At 34.2% G+C, this 19,582-nt stretch overlaps 1 protein-coding gene across 1 annotated transcript in view; it reads left to right on the top strand.

The window, feature by feature from the left end:
• LOC106873657 (katanin-interacting protein) overlaps positions 1 to 19,582 on the top strand; it is a 551,631-nt gene that overhangs the window by 222,144 nt on the left and 309,905 nt on the right. Inside the window, exons 25-27 of the mRNA XM_052977029.1 lie at positions 2,559 to 2,696; positions 4,032 to 4,181; positions 10,059 to 10,173. Of these exons, the coding sequence (XP_052832989.1) occupies positions 2,559 to 2,696; positions 4,032 to 4,181; positions 10,059 to 10,173 (403 nt within the window). The remainder of the gene's footprint in view (positions 1 to 2,558; positions 2,697 to 4,031; positions 4,182 to 10,058; positions 10,174 to 19,582) is intronic.

The following is a 19,582-nucleotide window of genomic DNA, read 5'->3' as shown; positions in this document are numbered from 1 at the left end:
ACACACACACACACACACACACACACACACACACACACACAGTGTCAGGCTCAGAATCATGTCATAGTGAGATTGATTCCCAGATTGGGCTGTGTGTTGTGTTATTGAGCAAGACTCTTTACTTCATGTTGCTCCAGTTCACTTATCTGAAGAAATGAGTTGCAACATCACTGGTCCCAAGTTGTATCAGCCTTTCTCCATCCATTGAATAACATCAGTGGCATGGAGAGGGAACGCTGGTATGCATGGGAAGTTGTTGGTCTTCTATAAACAACCTTGCGTGGACTTGTGCCTCAGAAGGTAACTTTCTAGGTGCAATCCCATGGTCATTCATGACCGAAGGGTATCTTTACCCTTTGTTATATATATATATATATATATATATATATACTCCATAGCAGAAATGTTTTAAGACTGTCCCCTCTGGTGGTGTAAAACACTTGTAATGGTACCTCATAAAAACGCCTGTATGGCACCACATAAAAGTGCTCATGCAGTAACTCATAAATGTGTCCATGCACTCTCACATAAAAGCATCCAGCACACACTGTAAAGTGGTTGGCATTAGGAATGGCATCCAGCCATAGAAACCATGCCAAATCAGACTGGAGTCTGGGGCAGCTCCCCAGCTTGCCAGCTCTGGTCAAACAGTTCAACCCATGCCAGCATGGACAACAGACATTAAACAATGATGATGATGATGATATATATATATGTGTGTGTATGTGTTTATATATGTAAATATAATACAATGGAAATTAAGGTAAACATCAGTGTGAATATTTAATTCCTTAAGGATCTAACTATTTATACTGGTGTTTATCTTAACTACAACTATCTTAATTTCCACTATGTATGCTCTGTATATCATAACTAGTAATACTGCTAAGTACAGTGGGTAGCTAACTATTGCAATGGAAGTTGACTGGATAATGACAATCTACATGAAGCCTTAACTCATACAGGTAATGTCCATAAGTTTCCTCTTGTCAGACAGTACTGGTTTCTTTTCCCCTGCTTTACTATGTAAAACTGTATTCACAATCGCTTCATTAATCACAACTTGATAACTAAATTCACCTTCATCAATTTCAAGGCATTCCTAAACACCACTTACAAAGGTGTGTGCTGAAAGTCATTTGCTTCAAATCTTTCAAAATCCATTTTAATGCTATACAATATATTATTTTAATCATTTGTTCTTTAAACTAAGGCTTTGCCGCATTTTATGTTCTGTGGCAAATATAGGAAACAACTTAATTTGTTCTCTGAACTTATTCTAACCTTCTCAGCAAAATACAGCCACCTTCTAATTTCCAAACTAAAGATGTAAGAATTGATTATTAAATATACAAGATTGTTCATTGACTAGGGTAGGAAAATTAGAATTCTTTGCAGCAAAAATAATTCAAAGGCATCATCCACAAAAAAATACTTAAGTTAGTATCAATATATTTAATGCATTAAGTATTAAATAACCTAATTAGAATTAATTATGTAGTGCCAAAAAAGACTTTTTTTGGATATTAATTTCATTGGAGACAACTTCTGATATGTTTCAGTACTATTCTAACCTTGTCAGTGACATATACCCTTCCTGTACCTTCTGAAGTTGTGGTGAATAAATAATTAATTAAATACACAAAATTAGACATCTATTGGACTGCTAAAATATTAAATAAGTTCCCTTAATATGAAAATTTTGTCTTCTATACACACGTCCATATTCACACAGGCACACATATATGCTGTTTCTTTTATTTTCATTGTGAAGAATATGTCAAAATTAAATCAACTATACCCCTCCATTACAAATCTATGATCTTTTCCCCAATGTTAGAAATCAATATTCTATGTGGCTGTGTATCCGTACATGTGTGTGTGTGTATATGTGTGTGTGTGTGTGTGTGTGTGTGTGTACAAATAGTCAGTATAGGAAAATGTTAATATTTGCATCACCTTAAAACTTTAAATGCTTCACAATGTGAATGTATTTTCCATAATCAGATTTTAACAGCTGCAAATCAAAGAAAGAGACTGAGTTGTAATAATTATATTATGGGAATTGTGCTTTTTTTTGTTGTTGTTGTTATTGTTATTGTCGTTGTTGTTTTTACAGTTTATATTTGTATGAAGATGTCAGAAATGCATCACAGCTAAATACATTATGTATGAATGTGTATAAAATATAAAAGCTTTATCAGCTGTTTGCTTCATTTATTGAAATGAAAACAGAAATCAGTTTATATATGAAGCCAATTAAATGTTTTATATTTAATGAAGGCTCGACTTACTGAATCTATTATCTACTGAATGAATTTTACATCCTTTCATCACCATATTTTCTAACAATCTAATGTGTATGTGTATCTTTAACAAATCCATGAAAGTATGAGAAATAATAACTAAATAATGACTGTATGAGATGAAGAAACAGCGACTTTATTTTATATTAATTTATTCTGTTTCATTGTTGCTGTTGTTTTGCTTCTCCTCCAACTTTCATTGTTCCAAAACCGAAAGCTTGTCACGGATTTTTTTCACTTTCTCTTTTTCAGAATTATAACAAATCCCGCATTCATTCTTTCCGTGGTGCACGCGAGGTTGATATTTTATTAGACAGACAACTTATATTCTCCGGTGAAATTGCTAGAGCATGTGGTGGTGTAGAAGGAGGGACAGAGGCTTTTGGGGATGTAAGTAGCCACTCTTAAAAAGAGAGAATTTTATTCAGTGTATATGCACATGAATGCATGCATGCGTTCTCGTCTCTGTGACGTTTTGCCTGTCATTGGCTTCCTCAGACGACCAGTGATATTGTGAAGTCATGTTGAACTTTAACCTCAAGTCAGAGGTACTTTTGTCTGCTTTGGCATCGTTTCTATAGCTGGATGCCCTTTCTTGCACCGCATACTTTACAGGGTGTACTAGGTGATCTTTTGTGGCACTGGCACTAGGGACATCTCCAAGTAACTCGCACAACAAAACTCCTCTACTCAGTGGTGGTGGGAATATAGTATTGAGAAAGGTGAAAATATGGTGGGCAACTGGAAGAGGAGAAACATAGCTTCCCCAGCTGGAAAAAGAGAGTGATGGTAAAGGTGAATATACAAGAGAGAATAGGAATAGAGTATTAGAAAGGATAACTTAGTGAAAGTTTGAAAGGGGTGTGACAGATTACAATGTGTAGCATAATATTTGTCTTTGGATAGCAACTGTTATTTTCAATTTGCTTTCTCCTAGAAAGTTTGAAAATTGGCTAGTATTTCTTTCAAACTTTACTTTTGTTACATTTATTCAGACCCCAAAGAATCCCTCTGAACACATGGCTGTGATGCTCCCCTACTAATCCTGCTCATGATCAGAGATGTACATATTGTCAACTGCTAAAAGACATGCACAAGTGGTCAAAGTCTAGCAGCAAACAAGCAAATCTGTGGTATTGAGCAGAATATTTGCTATAATAGTATTTCTGCTTCAGCAACTCAGTGGTGAATCTGTCTGAAATGTAATGGATAATAGATCAGTTTCAAAACATTGATGTCCAAGTTGCAAAAGCAAAGTCTGAAGGGAATAGTAGTCATTTTCATTGATTTCTAGATAAAAGCAAATAAGAAATAATACTGACCAAAGAAGAAAAAAATGAAAATTTTATTACACTGAGTTACTGTGTAAGAAAATTGTGTGTATGAACGTATACACATATATGTATATATTTGTGTGTGTGTGTGTGTGTGTATGTATGCATGTCATTCAGTTTTATTTCAAGATTTCTTGCCGATAGAGAAAGAGCCAGTTTCTAACCTAGATCTGAGGTTCTTTCATTTGAATTTCACCAACATCAACAAGGTATTTTTGCATGCATGTGTGTATATGTACAGTATTTGGAGTTAGTGCCTGTGCAGATTTGTATATTTTGTTTTATGTATGTATTTTCATGCACATATCCAGGCATGCCTGTATATTATTAAATGTATATATGTATGCACATTTGTATGGATGTATAAGCTCTGTTTCTTTCGTATACGCAGACAATCTTGTTTAGTGTTGAAGAAGAGATACTTGAAGCTGTGTCCAGGAATGATGATGCATATGAAGGTGAAACTCTTGAAGATATTAGCTGGGAAGATGAGATTGGCAACCAGCGTCCCACTACTGCAGCACAGGCCAATAACAACGAGGTAAAAATATTTGTGAGATTATTGATGAGTGTTCAGCAACCATGGGTAAACGAGTTGATGCTGTTGTTGCTTTAACGTTTTTTGTTGTTGTTTATAGTTTTGTGGGTAGTGTTGTTGTTCTTTGTCAGCCCTTATCCAGGTGCCCTTATAGCAAATGGCATTCAAACCCAGTTTATCTACAGTAGTGTTTCTAGAAGTGTGGTGCATTCCCACCAGCGGAGGATGGCAATATTTTTGTTGGGCATGAAGGCAGCAAATTGGCAGAATCATTAGCATGCCAGGGAAAATGCTTAGCAGTATTTTGGCTGTCTTTATGTTCCAAATTCAAATTCCACCAAGGTAGACTTTGCCTTTCATCCTTTCAGGGTTGTTAAGATAAGTACCAGTCAAGCATTGGGGTCGATGTAATGAACTTATCCACTCCCCTGAAATTGCTGGCCTTGGGGCAGAATTGTTGTTGTTGTTGTTGTTGTTGCTGCTGCTGCTGCTGTTGTTGTTGTTACTGCTGCTGCTGCAGCTGTTGTTGTTGTTGTCGTCGTTGTTGTTGTTGTTGTTGTTGTTGTTGTTGTTGTTGTTGTTGTTGTTGTTGTTGTTGTTGTTGTTGTTGTTGTTGTTGTTGTTGTTGTTGTTGTTGTTGTTGTTGTTGTTGTTGTTGTTGTTGTTGTTGTTGTTGTTGTTGTTGCTGCTGCTGCTGCTGCTGCTGCTGCTGCCGCCGCCGCCGCCACTGCCGCTGCCGCCATTGTTGTTGTTGTTATTTGCATGACAATAATGTTAGTGATTCCGTTAGTTTTGTTCACTGAACATCAAGCCATGACTCTTTGGTTCAGCTACACTTCAAGTTTCTAGCTGTCTTGAACTAGATAAAAGCAAATTCCATCATAATCATCACCACCACCACCACTACCACCACTGTTTTTATCATTATTATGTTTTGATGCATATGAATATTTCTTATAATTGCTGCAAAGAATTTGGATTATTTCCAAGTTTTAATAGAAGAAATTTTCCAATTTTGAATTATTTTGTAAACAGGGAATTATTAGGATAACTGTCCAAATGTTTTAGTTGGTTGTCTGTCCCAGTACATGTCACAGACAAAAGGTCTGGCTTCCAGCTATTATTTTATTTCTATCCAAATAATTTTCCTACGTTTATAGCGTATTCAGTATGACTTCTTCTAGAGGTGAAGCAAGCAATATTGACAAGAAAGATATTAGCTTCCTCAAAAGAAAGCAATGGAATAATTTTTGAATACATGCAAATGAAATTTTAGCTGCTGTACAAACAGATCTGAAGAAAAGATGAAAAAGGATAGGTGCAGGCATGGCTGTGTGGTAAGAAGCTTGCTTCCTAACCATATGGTCCTAGGTTCTATCCCACTGCATGGCACCTTGGGCAAATGTCTTCTGCTACAGCCTTGGGTCAACCAAAGCCTTGTGAGTGGATTTGGCAGGCAGAAACTAAAAGAAGCCCATCATATGTGTGCATGTGTGTGTGTGTTTGTGTTTGTCTCCCACCATTGCTTGATGACTGGTGTTGCTGTGTTTATGTCCTGGTAACTTAAAAGTTCAGCAAAAAGAGACTGATAAAATAAGTACCAGTCTAAAAAAAAAAACATAAGGAAGCCCTTAATGTTTTTTCACTTCATTATGGCTGGCTTCCAACTCGGGGCCACAGCAACAAAGTTCACCCATCACACTTCTTGGTTCATCATCACTGCCTCAAGTTCCTGGATACATTCCAGGCCAGTGTCTGTAATCAAGTTGTCAATGTAAGTGTGTTGACGTTTTCCTCTTCTTACATAACACGAAGTGAGTTCCACAAGGACTGATTTGGATGTTTCCTATTCAGGGTGGTGCATTGAGTGACCAGATAGTTTGCAGCTGTCTTTGTCTGATCTTTTCACTAGCTTTTGGCAGGTCCCCATAAAAGCATTCATTTGTCATATGTTGTTGCTGTTTCACATTTAGGATTTCTCTTCCTCACATTTCCTATTCATACACTATGATTATCTTCTACTCCCCTTCTCTCACTTCACTGCCCTTCTCACTGTATTGCTGCTTTCCCCCCACCACCTCATCTTTATACCCAGGATTTCACCAGTCACTGCAATCCCCACTCCTACTCGTGCCTTCTTGGCAATACCTGGCAGCATATATTATGCCCTGGCAATTGCCACCATTCATCTCTCTCTTCCTTGCTCTTCCATTCCATCTATTCTCTGATCCTTGTTAATCATGAGTATTCTCTGGCTCTTCACCACCGTCTCTCTCCTGCTCTCTCTTGCACTTATCATCATGTGACACAAAATGCCCCTGCCCTCTCAAAATTCCTTTTCTCGCAAGTTACATAGTGACCCTGCTTGTGCTGGTCCCAGAGTGGCTAGTGTTAGGAAGGGCATCCGCCCAAAAAATCCCTGCCAAAACAGACACAGTAACCTAGGGTAGTCTTGTCCCTGGCAGGGTTTTTACGACTGGATGTCCTTCCTAACACCAACCACCCGCCCACCCAGCAGATTGAACTGAGTGCTTTTTATGTGGCACGAGCACAGGTGACATCAGTTTTGGCATGGTTATTATGGCTGGATGCCCTTCCAAACAACAACCACTTTACAGAGTGGACTGGATGCTTTTTACATGACATCAATCAGCACTGGCAGGGTCACCAAGTAACTTGCAAGACAAAGAACTGAATTACAAGCTAGTCGAGTTAAAGTGTAATCTGCTATCATTCTACAAACGTGTGTATCATAAATATAATTTTTAGGCAGAATCAGTTTGACACAATGCATGACATAGCTGCATCTTTGAACTGCAGGTACAATCCAACCCACAGGCTTCCACACAGTTTCTAGTTATCCACTTGCACAAGGTTTGGGTTAACTTGGAGTAGTTGTAAAAGATACTCAACCCTTTAGTTTTCAGATTACTTTGTCAAATGTATTGCTTATTTGTTCACATTGTTTTGAATTAATCATGCATTATTTTGTAGTTTTGAGATTTTTATGAGGTCACTGTTAACTTTTTGAATGATGTTATAGGGTAGGTGCGAAAGGCCAGAGCCAGCCAGTCTAAACATAAAGCAGGTAGAATATTTTGGCCAGATATGGCCTGTTTAAATGTTAAAGAGTTAAACATGATGCCATGCTTATTGGATCAAGCCAGGCACAATCTTGTGGTTGCAGGGCAAGCTGCTTTATTGTTCAGCCATGTTGCATCTGCTTTGTGGCTATAATACTGTACAGTAGTAAATGGAAATGTTAAAGAATTTCCGTGACTCTGGTAGTGATTGATGATTATTAGATTATGCATTGAAACTACATAGAACTTTTGAATTCTCAAGTTTACAAGACAGGTATAATTTCACAAGACATTACCTATCAAATGTTCCCCTTTAAGTTGTGAAAAGATAAATAAATAAATAAAAAGAAACGGATATCCAGGTGTTGTATATAATGGTTTTTCTCCAAGAATATTTTATGGTTATAATATTAGACAACAAATCTAACAACTGTATTATTTCAGAAAACAAGACACTCAGGCAACATAACATATTATAGGAATTATCAATGTGTGTCTAGTAGTGAAAACCAGACATTGTATGGAAAAATGTTGCTGCTGCAATGTCTAAGGGAGATTTTTTTTTCCTTTATAAAAGATAATATGTTTATTTATTAATGTCTTGGGGTTGAAATAGGCACTGGCATGGCTGTGTGGTAAGAAGTTTGCTTTGAAACCACATGGTTTTGGGTCCAGTCCTGCTATGTGGCACCTAGGGCAAGTGTCTTTTATAGCCCTGTGCCAACCAAAACCCTGTGAGTGGACTTCATAAACTGACAAAAGCCTGTTGTATATATGAAGATATGTATATACGTATATATACATACATATTTTCATACATACACACACGCATACACTTATGTATGTGTTTGTCCCCAAATACTATTGACAACCAGTGTTAGTTTGATTACATCGCTGTAACTTGGTTGTTCAGCATACAAAAGCAATAGAATAAATGCAAGGGTTGATTCATTCGACTAAAACCCTTCAAGGCAGTGCCCCACGTGGCTACATTCCAATGATTAAAACAAGTAAAAGAAGATGACAATTATCATTTTGATTTGACATAAGTTCAATCTTAGTCCTGGTAGAATTTATGTGGGTGGCAGGTTACTACCTGTAATCTTAGGTAACCACAAGCTTTCAATAGTTTTTCAAGTGCTTAAAACCTTCCTGACATTCTTTCCTGTCCACAAGGCAAACTTTCTGGTGAAGCTCTGTTCCATTCTCCTTCAATTATTTGTCTATATCTTTGCTTAGTTCCCAATGCACCAATTATTAGATGCAAAACCTCCACAGTTTCTATACTCCAGATTCTTGCAATTTCAAATTTTCAGTGATTGTAATTTTTTGTTTTCCATCCATCATCATCATCATCATCATCATTATTATTATTATTATTAAAGTCAAAATTAAAAGAAGAGTGCCATTTGTTATCTAGTGAACAATATTTCGACATCTCATGTGTCTTCAACTGGTTCAAAAAATAAATTTGTCAATCTACTTCATTTTGGTTAAAATAGAAAGGATTGATAGAAAAGAGGAGTTACCTCAATCCTTTCTATATTATTATTATTATTACCACCACCTCCGCCTTAGCGAAGGCAGAGGTATTGTTTTCAATCGTGTTTGTTAGTTTGTTTCTCCGTGGACAAGATATCTCAAGAACTGATGACAGTCAAATCAATTTCAGTACATGACTGGTATTTGTTTTATTGAAAAGTCCTTCATTCTTTTGGTGTCATTAAAATAAAATCATTCGTCTCATGAAAGTCTTGGCTTTGTAAGGAGACACTCTAGTGGTTCATCATCATAATTACCAAATAATATTTTTTGCTAGACTTTTTTTTTTATTACAACTGCTTTGAATGAAGATTTTAGTTACTAAAAATCAAATGTAATTTCTTTGAAGTATCTCAGTGCTGCAATATCGATTGATTTCCTACCTTTCCTATTATAGAATTGATGTGGTAGGAAAGCTTTTCTTAAGGGTACTAAAATAGGAATTTACATAAATAATTGCCTTCTCAACCTATTTTCATGTCATTTAGTTGCTTGTCACCTTCACTCCTCAGAATGTATTCATTATATGTTGGATTTACTGTGTTAGATGTACTTTTAGTACATGTTTAATATTACTATGTATTATGTTTAATTATGTTCCATTACTGTCTTGTGCTACAAAACCGTGTACTATTGCTGTTGTTATTGTTGTGGTTAAACGGATTATCAACCAAAAAAATTAAAAAAAAATGGCATCTCTGTTTTTGGATTTGACTCAAGGGATCTGAGGCAAAATAATGCAGCCAACATCATTCTACATTTATGTATACAGTGTAAATGTTATAAATATTGATATTTTAATTCAATGCTGTTTGAAGCATGTATATCGATTTAATTTTTGTCTGGCCAGCTTTTGCACAAATCTGTAAATCTTTTGTTTACTGCTTTCTATATCAGAACAGATATTTTAGCCTAGCTCAGAGTGCCTGAATGTGTTTGTTTTTCACTGAAGAGCCCAAATTAAGTTGAAACACCTGTGTCTGATTATCCACTGATAACATTTTGAGTTAGCCTTATATTTATCAACCCCATTCAATGTTTGTATATAAATTATAAATGTTATGCAGAATGTTATTTTACTCTATTTGCTTGTGGTACATAGCATCCGGCCAGTTTTAAAGGAGTAGGAGACATTGTTTTAATGGTAGAGAGGGACAAACATAGCACTTAGTATCTTACATTCCAATAAAAATAATTCAAAAACAGTAACATAATTGTAAATCGTCTTCTTTGTTTTTATTCCTGTTATTCTAAGGACCGTCCTTTCACTCGTGCTTGTGGGAATGCTGCTGATCTACAAGACCACATGTCAACATTAGATCTTATGGATTCCCTTGATAATGAAAATTCCTCAGTTTTAAAAGGAAAATGTAAGTAGACAATATTATATTTTTACTCCACACATCACCTTTCATTCATCATCATCATTTCAATATCCACTTTTCCATGCTTGCATGAGTCAGATGGAATTTAGAATTCGTTGAGGCAGATTTTCTACAGCTGGATGCACTTCCTGTTGCCAACCTTCACCTTTTTCTAAGTAAGGTAATATTATCCTGTAGCCATTCATGCATTTTATGAGAGACTGGAGATGAACTGCATCATTTGTATGATGGTGACACTTGTTTACAACTGTCACATGATCTCAAGTTGTGGTAGCACACACTCATGTAAATACACTCACACTCATACTATATACATATATATATACAATTGACTTCTTTCATTTTTCATCTTTCTATCAAACACACCACCTTTATTTCAATCAATTTTGAAAATAATAAAGAATTTAGTAAAATAATTTGTCGTTAGTATGATGGTGTTTGAAACATAAATTAGCATAAATTTTGACGGAAGGTTTAAGCCTAGATGAATTTAACCCTTTTGATACCAACCAGGCTGAAACCACCTCTGACTCTGTAGTGTTTTCAAAAGTTCTGAATTAAAATCTTCCTCTAAATCTTAGACACAATTTATGTACCTATCATTAGCTTAATTATAACTAAGTTACAGAGCATCTCAATAGAAATATGATACCAAAAGAGTTAAATAGGAAATTTGAGCCACAGTACCAAGTGGGGAGGTTTCAAGTGTGTTGGTATAACCCTTTAGCATTTAAACTGGCCATATCTAGTCGAAGTAATTTACTGCCTTTGTTCAAACTGGCCAGAATCTGCCTCTCATACCTACCCCTCATACACTCACACCTCTCACCTACCCTACAGTGTCATTCTAAATACTAAGCCATTGCATCATCAAAATGTTGAAACTTGAAGATATTGTGTGAATAATTCAAAACAATGTAAGAAAGCATTATATTTGGCAGAGTAATCTGAATACGAAAGGGATAACAAGGATTAAATAGTGGTATGTCTTGAAGAGAATCAACAATTGTTCACAGCTAAAGTGCTTTTTTGTCCCCTCCCAAAAGCTTTAATTTATGTGCTGTTCCTGAATAAGCAAGATGTGGGAGCCAGTGTCATATCAGGCAGTGAAGCAACTCTGTAAGTGTTTCACCTTCTTTCCTATGATACCAGAGCTGCCCAGGCCCATCTGATGTAGGCAACCAAACTTTGTTGCATCAGATGTTGCAGCTCTGAGCCAGATGATTCTACAAATCTTCAGTGCTTGTTCTTGTTGCACCACTCATCCTCTCTCTTGAACGAGATGTAATGTCTTGCTTTCTTTATTATCAAGATCTTTACTTCCTGGAACTGCATGTGTGTGTTTGTTTATGTCCTTGTCTTGTTATTGCATGATAGTTGTAAATGAGTATTGCTGTCATACAAGCAACGTCATCCATTTCCAGTGTTCTGCGAAGACATGTCTGGACTTAGGGGAAATACCACCATCACCATGCTTGCAAACAATCGAGGGCTGATGGCAACGGGAAGGTTATCTGGCTGTACAAAATCTGCCTCAATAAATTCTGTCTGACCTGTGTAAGAAGGGAAAAGTGGATGTTCCAAATGATAATGATGAAGAGGAGGAGGAGGAAGAAGAGGAGGATATATTCACAATAATCAGAACTTGATAATTTCAGAAGCCTTTCTGACTTTTGCTATTTCTTCTCATTATTATTTTAACTTCTTTCACATTAATCGAAACATCGTTTGCATTTGTGATGATTATATCGGAATATTTACTCGTGATATTTTTGGGTTTTTTTGTACTTTTTGCTTTCTGTTTGTTTTTCTGTATTTTTTTTTTCTGTTTCATTGCCTTAATATTCTTCCTATTATTTTATTGATCTTTTTTCTTTTTCTTTTTTTTTCATTTCTTTCAAATCATTTAGCAAATTATTTTCTCCCTGTTAACCTTGTCTTATACTATTTGGCACATCATCAATAATTTCCTTATTTAAATTACTTGTTTATTTTAATTGTTTTTTTATTCCCACTTCAACTCTGGATGGTAGGCGTAGATGGGCAGGGGGATAAGGAAAGGAGTTTTCCAAATAGGTGCCATTTCATCTGATTGTTTTGTTTTTGTTCTACACACACACACACACACACATGCACACACACACACACACACACACACACACACACACACACTCACATATATAGAATATATTCTTTACTATAATTGAAAATAGTTTGAAGTAAACTTTGATAAATAAATTGAAAATAAAAAGCAAAATCATTTAATAATGCTCTAAAGAAAATAAATTACCTCATCAGTAAAATTTTGATCGTTTAACGATTTGTATGTAGACAGAATTGGGGTAAAAGTAGAAAAAAAAAAACATATTTACTGAACTGTACATTATGGTCTAAGGATGAGTGAACACATTGGTTTTTTTATTTTGTTCCTTTTTCCAAAAATAATGCGAGTCGCAAACAGACATACATGGAAGCATACACACACATGCACGGTTTTAGAAATTGAATGATGATACGAAACATAATGGCACTAAATAAAATCATTTACATTCTTCACTGCAACAAAATGTTTTAAAGAGAAAAAGAAATATTCATATTGGTAGAAAGTTTAATAAAGGAATAAAAGAAAAGATTACATTTTTAGTGACTTGATTTGAACTGAAAGACTGTGAACGTACTGTAATGTTTAGACGCAAACCTCTAATGAGATTCATGTTTTTAATTTAATTTCCTTTCTTTCTTTTTTCTTTTTTTTTTGCATTTTGTTTGTAAATTTGTCTTTTTCTTTTTTATTGATAAACTGTTTGTTTATGATTTGTTCTTTATTTTGAAAAAAAAAAATAAGAAAAGAAAAGAAAAATATTTAAATATATTTCCAATCAGTATTACTGTGTAAAAGAGAGATAAGTATTCCATTTTGGAAATAAATAAATGTATAAATAAATAAAATAAAATAAATCGAGATAAAACTAAAAACAATAAACAACGAAAGAAAAAAAAAACAGGAAAAGAAACAAAGTAATGAATATTTACAAAATAAAATGTTCTTAGAGATAAGAACAAAGTTAAAATCTAGAGGCAATTGTAGAACTGAACAATATTTAACATCATTATTACACTCTTTCATAGAAATGCATCATTTAAAGATTATGTGATGAAGGTTTAGCTCTGTGTGTGTTTGTGTATGTGTGCAACAAAATAGGCATTGTCTTTTTAATTTGGAAACTAAATATTATCCTTTTCACAACTGGCCGTAGCCAAGGTAATTCCACATCAATGAGAGATCATAATATGGTTGCGCTAGGCATTAGAAATAGCTGCCAAACCTCCTTCAACTCTTACCCTAATGTTTGAAAAATAGGAACAGCATCCCAGATTCACTGCTAAAAAATTCCCCAAAAATCTTATGCAAAGACTGATTGTGTTAAAACACCTTTGATTATAGACCACCTCAATTAGTATTAAGATGAAGCTTATCAACAATACAAAGTTATTCTATTCTCATGGGTAAGTAGCATTTTGTGCATCTGGAATTAAGAACCAATGAATACAATACCATTAAGAACTATAAATATATGTGTATGTGTGTGTGTGTGTGTGTGTGTATCAATTTGTATTGCAAGATTCTTCATGTGAAATCGTATGTTGAAACAGACATTGTTGTATTTTGAGATGGTCTTTTTTTTTTTTTTTGCCCAACAAACACATGCACTGTATATTTTTCTTCACTCGTTTATTAGTTTTTATTTTATTATTTTAACTCATGTCCATTGTCCGGAAATCTTTCGTCACACATCTGTGACCTCTTCAGTGACATTTTCTTGTGTGTTCTTGCTCCACTTACTCCATTAAACAGAATGGAGTAAGTGGCACAAGAACACACGCGAAAACAAAAAATGTCACTGACAGCGTCACAAATATGTGACGAAAGATTGATTCAGTATTTGTTGCAAATGAAGAGTAATGATACAGATATACATGCATTTTTCAATCCAATGGCATTAACAGCCCACTGGTACATTTTCACATATACTGTGTCTGAGAATTTTGTCCCAATACTATTTTCACAACAAGAGATCTTCCCACATTTGAACTTAGGCAAACATGTTTAATGAAATCACACACACACACACACACACATTCGTACACACACACACACACACACACACACTCTCTCTCTCTCTCTCTCTCTCTAACAATATTTAATGCATTTGTTGATATTCAGATGTAGGAAGATCTCTCACTGCAGATATTGTCTCAGAAGAAAATTCTCCTCATACACAATATATGCGGAAAAAAACATCATTGAGTCATTAATGTTGTCCTCTGATTGCCAGTTGCCTGCATATCTGCATTGTTATGCTCCATAGCCATGAATGTTGATTCAGTCTGTTAAAACTCTGTAATAAATACATTTCTATTTATAAGAACAGCTGTTCTTGCAGGGCTGTAAAAGACTGATTCAGTATTCGCAGCTGATGAAGTGTAACAATACCGAAACACATGCATCCTATGGTTTATTTCATTCGATATTACTTTGCACACACCAGCAGATGTAATATTTGCTCTTATTAGAAAATTTTGAAATTACAATCGTGGGGAATGTAGTCAATCTTATTGTCTTGAACTAGAAAATGCCAAAGTGAGAGCTTTGCTATGGGGCTCGTTAAAGTTAATCACCCTGAGGCTGTTCCTGGTTCTATACTAAAAACTTTGTCTTAAAGTGATCAAAATTAGAGCATTCAATCAATAAAAATTCCATGTTAATTTATGTTCCAAACACCAGGTTAATAGTGACAATTATTCTACTAAATTCTTCATCATTTTAAAAATTAATTGAAACATAGGTAGTATATTTCAAAAGAAATAAGGTAAGAAAAGAGTTGTATATCTTTTAATAAATTATTAGAATACTTTCTCAGAGTCATATCTCTCCCCAACATCTGAGTGAACAGTTGCACATTGAGTACTTTTAGATACATGCAGATGTGGCTCTTTTATACAATATTCAGTCATGTTTTACTTCAACACATTCTGTTATTCACGTACACTGCACATAAGCTTATATATATGCATATTTTTGCATGGGTATATGCATATTCTTGCATTTATGAATATATGTATCTTAAGCTTTCAATTTAGATGGAATAGAACCAAATAATATAATCAAATTGATAAGCATTTTTAATCCCATCGAGATTCATCCAAAATTCATTTTTTGACATATGGTGCTAAATGGGATTTATTTATATTTACATGAAGTCTTTGTATTTCTAGACCAAAAAGAAAAAAAAGCCCTTTTATTCTTACTTGTATTATATTTTTCATTTTTGTAATTTTTTTTTTCCTGTTTGTTCACCAGATCCATCCTTTTGTATATTCATAAATGTTATATAATTAAAAAAAATCACCATGGGAGATAATTTTTCTTACAAGCACAACCAACAACCATCAGTTTAATCTCTCTTATTTCATTTTGTTATTTTCCAATTTTTCCTCTGAGACTTTTTATCAAAACAAGTCTGTCATATTTTGTTTAAAAAAAAAAAAAATGAATTACTGTATTTATCATAAAAACTCCCTTGGTTTCCCATCATCTATCTGTAGTTAGAAATTCGAGAGATAGTGTAAATAACTGGGACTACTGAAGTAGAAAGTGGGGAAAAAAATTATTCCAAAAGAACATGCTTCATATTTGAAGAGTTATTTGGGACTTGTTTTGAAATTTTAAATGATGTTTTATTGATCTTTCTCTACTGATCAAGCTGAAAGTATTAAAATGTCATGTTAAAATACACTTACATTAAGAATTATCTATATTGTTTCTAGGGATCAGTTCCCCCTACAGTTTTTGGAGGTGGGAATGCTAGATATCTTCTTACTCTTTGTTTTTTTTGTAAACAATCGATATTTGTGTTTTAAGCTAACATTATATTATGTTCATATATACAAAAACAAAAGATTTAATATTTGCTGTCAGCATATTTCTTTGCATCACATTGAACAGATATTATCTAGGTATATATATTTTTTAAATATTGTTATTTAATGTTATTATATCTGTGTTGTTTATTGAAGGAGAGGAATTAAGCTTCTTTATGGAGATATCCTTCAAACTGAATATTATATATAATAAGTTCATAAAGCAATATTTAAAAAAAAATTTTTGAAATAATACACTAACATAAGAATATCTTATATTCTATATTTGGAATCTGACTTATGTGTTTTATGTTATAGATTTTCCCACATTAAGTGCTGGGTTTTAGATAAATCACCCACAAGCTGTTCTTTGAAGTCTTATGCATTGTGCTTTTGGTAAAATTAGAAATAAATACTGTGACTGCTATTAGAAAATGCACAAAGTCATAAACCTTTACTTCAGTTATGTATCTGGTACACTTAATATTGCCACACCCCTGTATGTGGACAGGTACATTTAAGCTAACTACAAAGGGATATTGCCATAAAATATAGCAAAGGTGGCCAAATTATTTGATAAGAAACCCCACATATACTTTTTATTTCACATTCAAGCGCTGCAACATATATTTTTAAAATGATATTTACAAGTAAAAAAGATACACCATGATATTGTTTTAGTCATTAAATTAGATTAATCCATCTCTGCTTGTTGAGGGCTTTTGTTAAGTCTTCAATTTCTTGTTAATAGTTAAAATCTGGTGACTAGGATTTTAACTCTTTTGTTACCTTATTCCTGTTGATACACACTGTCTTTATTTCAATTAATTTTGATAATAATGAAGAATTTAGTAAGTTAACTTTGTTTTTAATAATCTGATGTTTCAAACGTAAATGAACATGAAATTTTGATGGAAGGTTTTAATTTAGATCAATTTAAAACAAAAAAATTATGTAACATACACCCAGGGGCAGTTTCATGTAGGTTGGTATCAAAATGTTCAATCTGTTTAAAAAAAAAAAAAATAGTACTGAAGCCCAATATGATCTTGGGAGCCAAAAGGTTTGAGAGCTGTGTTTGGCTCATGACTCATAAGCTGAAGTTTGATCTCTTAAAACAGCAAAACTGAGTACCAATTTCTTATTCAAACAAGAGTCTGGAAAACTATATGGTAATGTAGTGTAACTGATATCAGCGAGAAACTGGTAATTTATGTTAATCCCTAACCCAAGACATACACACAATGTAGTTAGAAGACTATCATTACTTACAAAATTTGTTTAGGAAATTGATTTGAATAAATAATAGAAGATTTGCAATATTATTTTTGTTATTTATTTCCAATTCCTATCAGACACTGTGAAATCTTAGCCAGAAGACTGAGAGCTGTTATCAGTATTTAAGTAGACAAAAATGCTGCATAAATATAGCATACATTTAAGCTATCTTCTGACTCTATTAATATATGATGAATGAAATGTAGTTCCACTATTTTCTACATTATTTCCAAAAGAAGTCAGAAGTCATCTATTATTGACTGATGTCAGGTGTTGAAATTTGTAATCTAAAGAATGTATATGTGCATCTTCCTTTCAACTCCACAGATTTACTTCCGTGGTCTGATACCCTATTGTTATAACTGTAATATCTATATTTCTTTAAAATGAAGAGATGCCTTTAATCTCTTTTCTACTATTTGGTTATCAAGATAGTTATTTCTTTTCCAAATTTTGCATTTCCTGTATGGGGAAGATGAATGCAATAGAGCAGGAGAACTTTTATAGACGTCTAATGATATCTAGTTTGGTATTCCATGCCTCTGTGTTCGAATATTGTATTCAACACTGTCTTTCATCCTTATTGCATTATAATTACAAGTTGAACCTCAGAAGCCCAGAATTCTAACAACTATGGTCCTCCACATTTTGAATTTTTGATTTTAGATTTTTTATACATTGCTTTATAAAACAAAAGCTTTGTTTGGAAGCATGATTAGTTGTGTTATTTCCTATTCTAAGATTAGTTCTAACTTTAATAAGACATCGATATATAAGTGGAATAAGTTGACAGCATTATGCCTAGATTTGGGCTCCCGTTAGGGGTAATTTTTTTCTGTTATCTCACATATTACCATAGTGAGATAATGGTCAGGTTTCAAGTTTGACAGTTTTAAGAAGTTCAATTTGACTCATCGTAACAATCGTTGTTGTTGTTGTCTTCGTCGCCGTCGTCATTATCATCATCATCGTCGTTGTTGTTGTCATTGTTTGAATGCCCACTTTTTCATGCTTGCAAGAATCAGATGGCATTTATTGAAGCAGATTTTCTACAGCTGGGTGTCCTTCCTGTTGTTAACCTTTACTTGTTTCCAAGCAAGGCAATATTTCATCATAACTGGGCATGTTTTTTCAGTACGTTGGAAATTATTGACATTTATCTACAACAAACATGCCATGGCAAGACAAAGAGACACAAACATATATACACACAAGGCTTTGGTTGCCCCAGAGTCATAGGGGAAGACACTTAACCAAAGTGTATTGCAATGGAACTGAACCTGAAATCACGTTATTTGGAAATAAACTTCTTAACCTCACAGTCACACCTACCAGATTCACTCACAAGATATTGGTCGGTCCAGAGTTATAGCAGAAGACACTTGACCAAGGTGGTACACTGGGACTGAACTGAACAGCATGCGGTTGCAAAACAAATTTCTTAACCACAGCCATGTTTGAAGATAAAATGACTGGATAGTCTCAGCCCGATCATATGCCTGCTTTTTAAGGGCAGGCCAGGAGTTAAACAACAATAGTCACAACATTAGAGATAATGCCATCCAACACAGTAGTCATTAGGCTAATTACACCATATAATCATTTAAGGTTTCATCCACATTATATATTCAGAAGTGCTGAAAATAACAGTGTTATGTTGACCCAGATTAACTTAACACTTAATAATTGATTGCACCTAGTTTTAATCAATTTTAGCCCCTGGTGTTGTTAACCATTTCAATTACGTTACCAATGCATGCCAAAGCATTCCATGACTTTTCCGAATATACTGGTATATGATAATATACTTGGTATCTTAGTATGTAGAAGGTACATGAACTAGTGGTTAGAGTGTTATACTCATGATTGCAAGATTGTGGTTTCAGTTCCTGGACTGAGCAAAAGGCTTAATTTCATGTCGTTCTGCAATCACTTCAACATTTGATGTTTAACACACCATCACCTGTATGTCAAGTACTTATTCATAGTGCAAGTTTTGAAGAGTGCAGTTCGATTTTAACAGTTAGTTTTTCAAAACTATAATTGAAGTGACAAAGGAGCATATTTGCCATATTTTGCTTTATGAGTTCAATAGAGGCAACAAAGTAAGGGAAAGTGCGAGGAATATTCATCTGAATATCTCTCTCTCTCTCTCTCTCTCTCTCTCTCTCTATATATATATATATATATATAT

Source organism: Octopus bimaculoides, chromosome 2 (genome assembly GCF_001194135.2).
Source record: "Octopus bimaculoides isolate UCB-OBI-ISO-001 chromosome 2, ASM119413v2, whole genome shotgun sequence".
NCBI lineage: Eukaryota > Metazoa > Mollusca > Cephalopoda > Octopoda > Octopodidae > Octopus > Octopus bimaculoides.
Note: the sequence above shows the minus strand (reverse complement) of the source record. Positions and strands in the feature narration are given on the sequence as shown.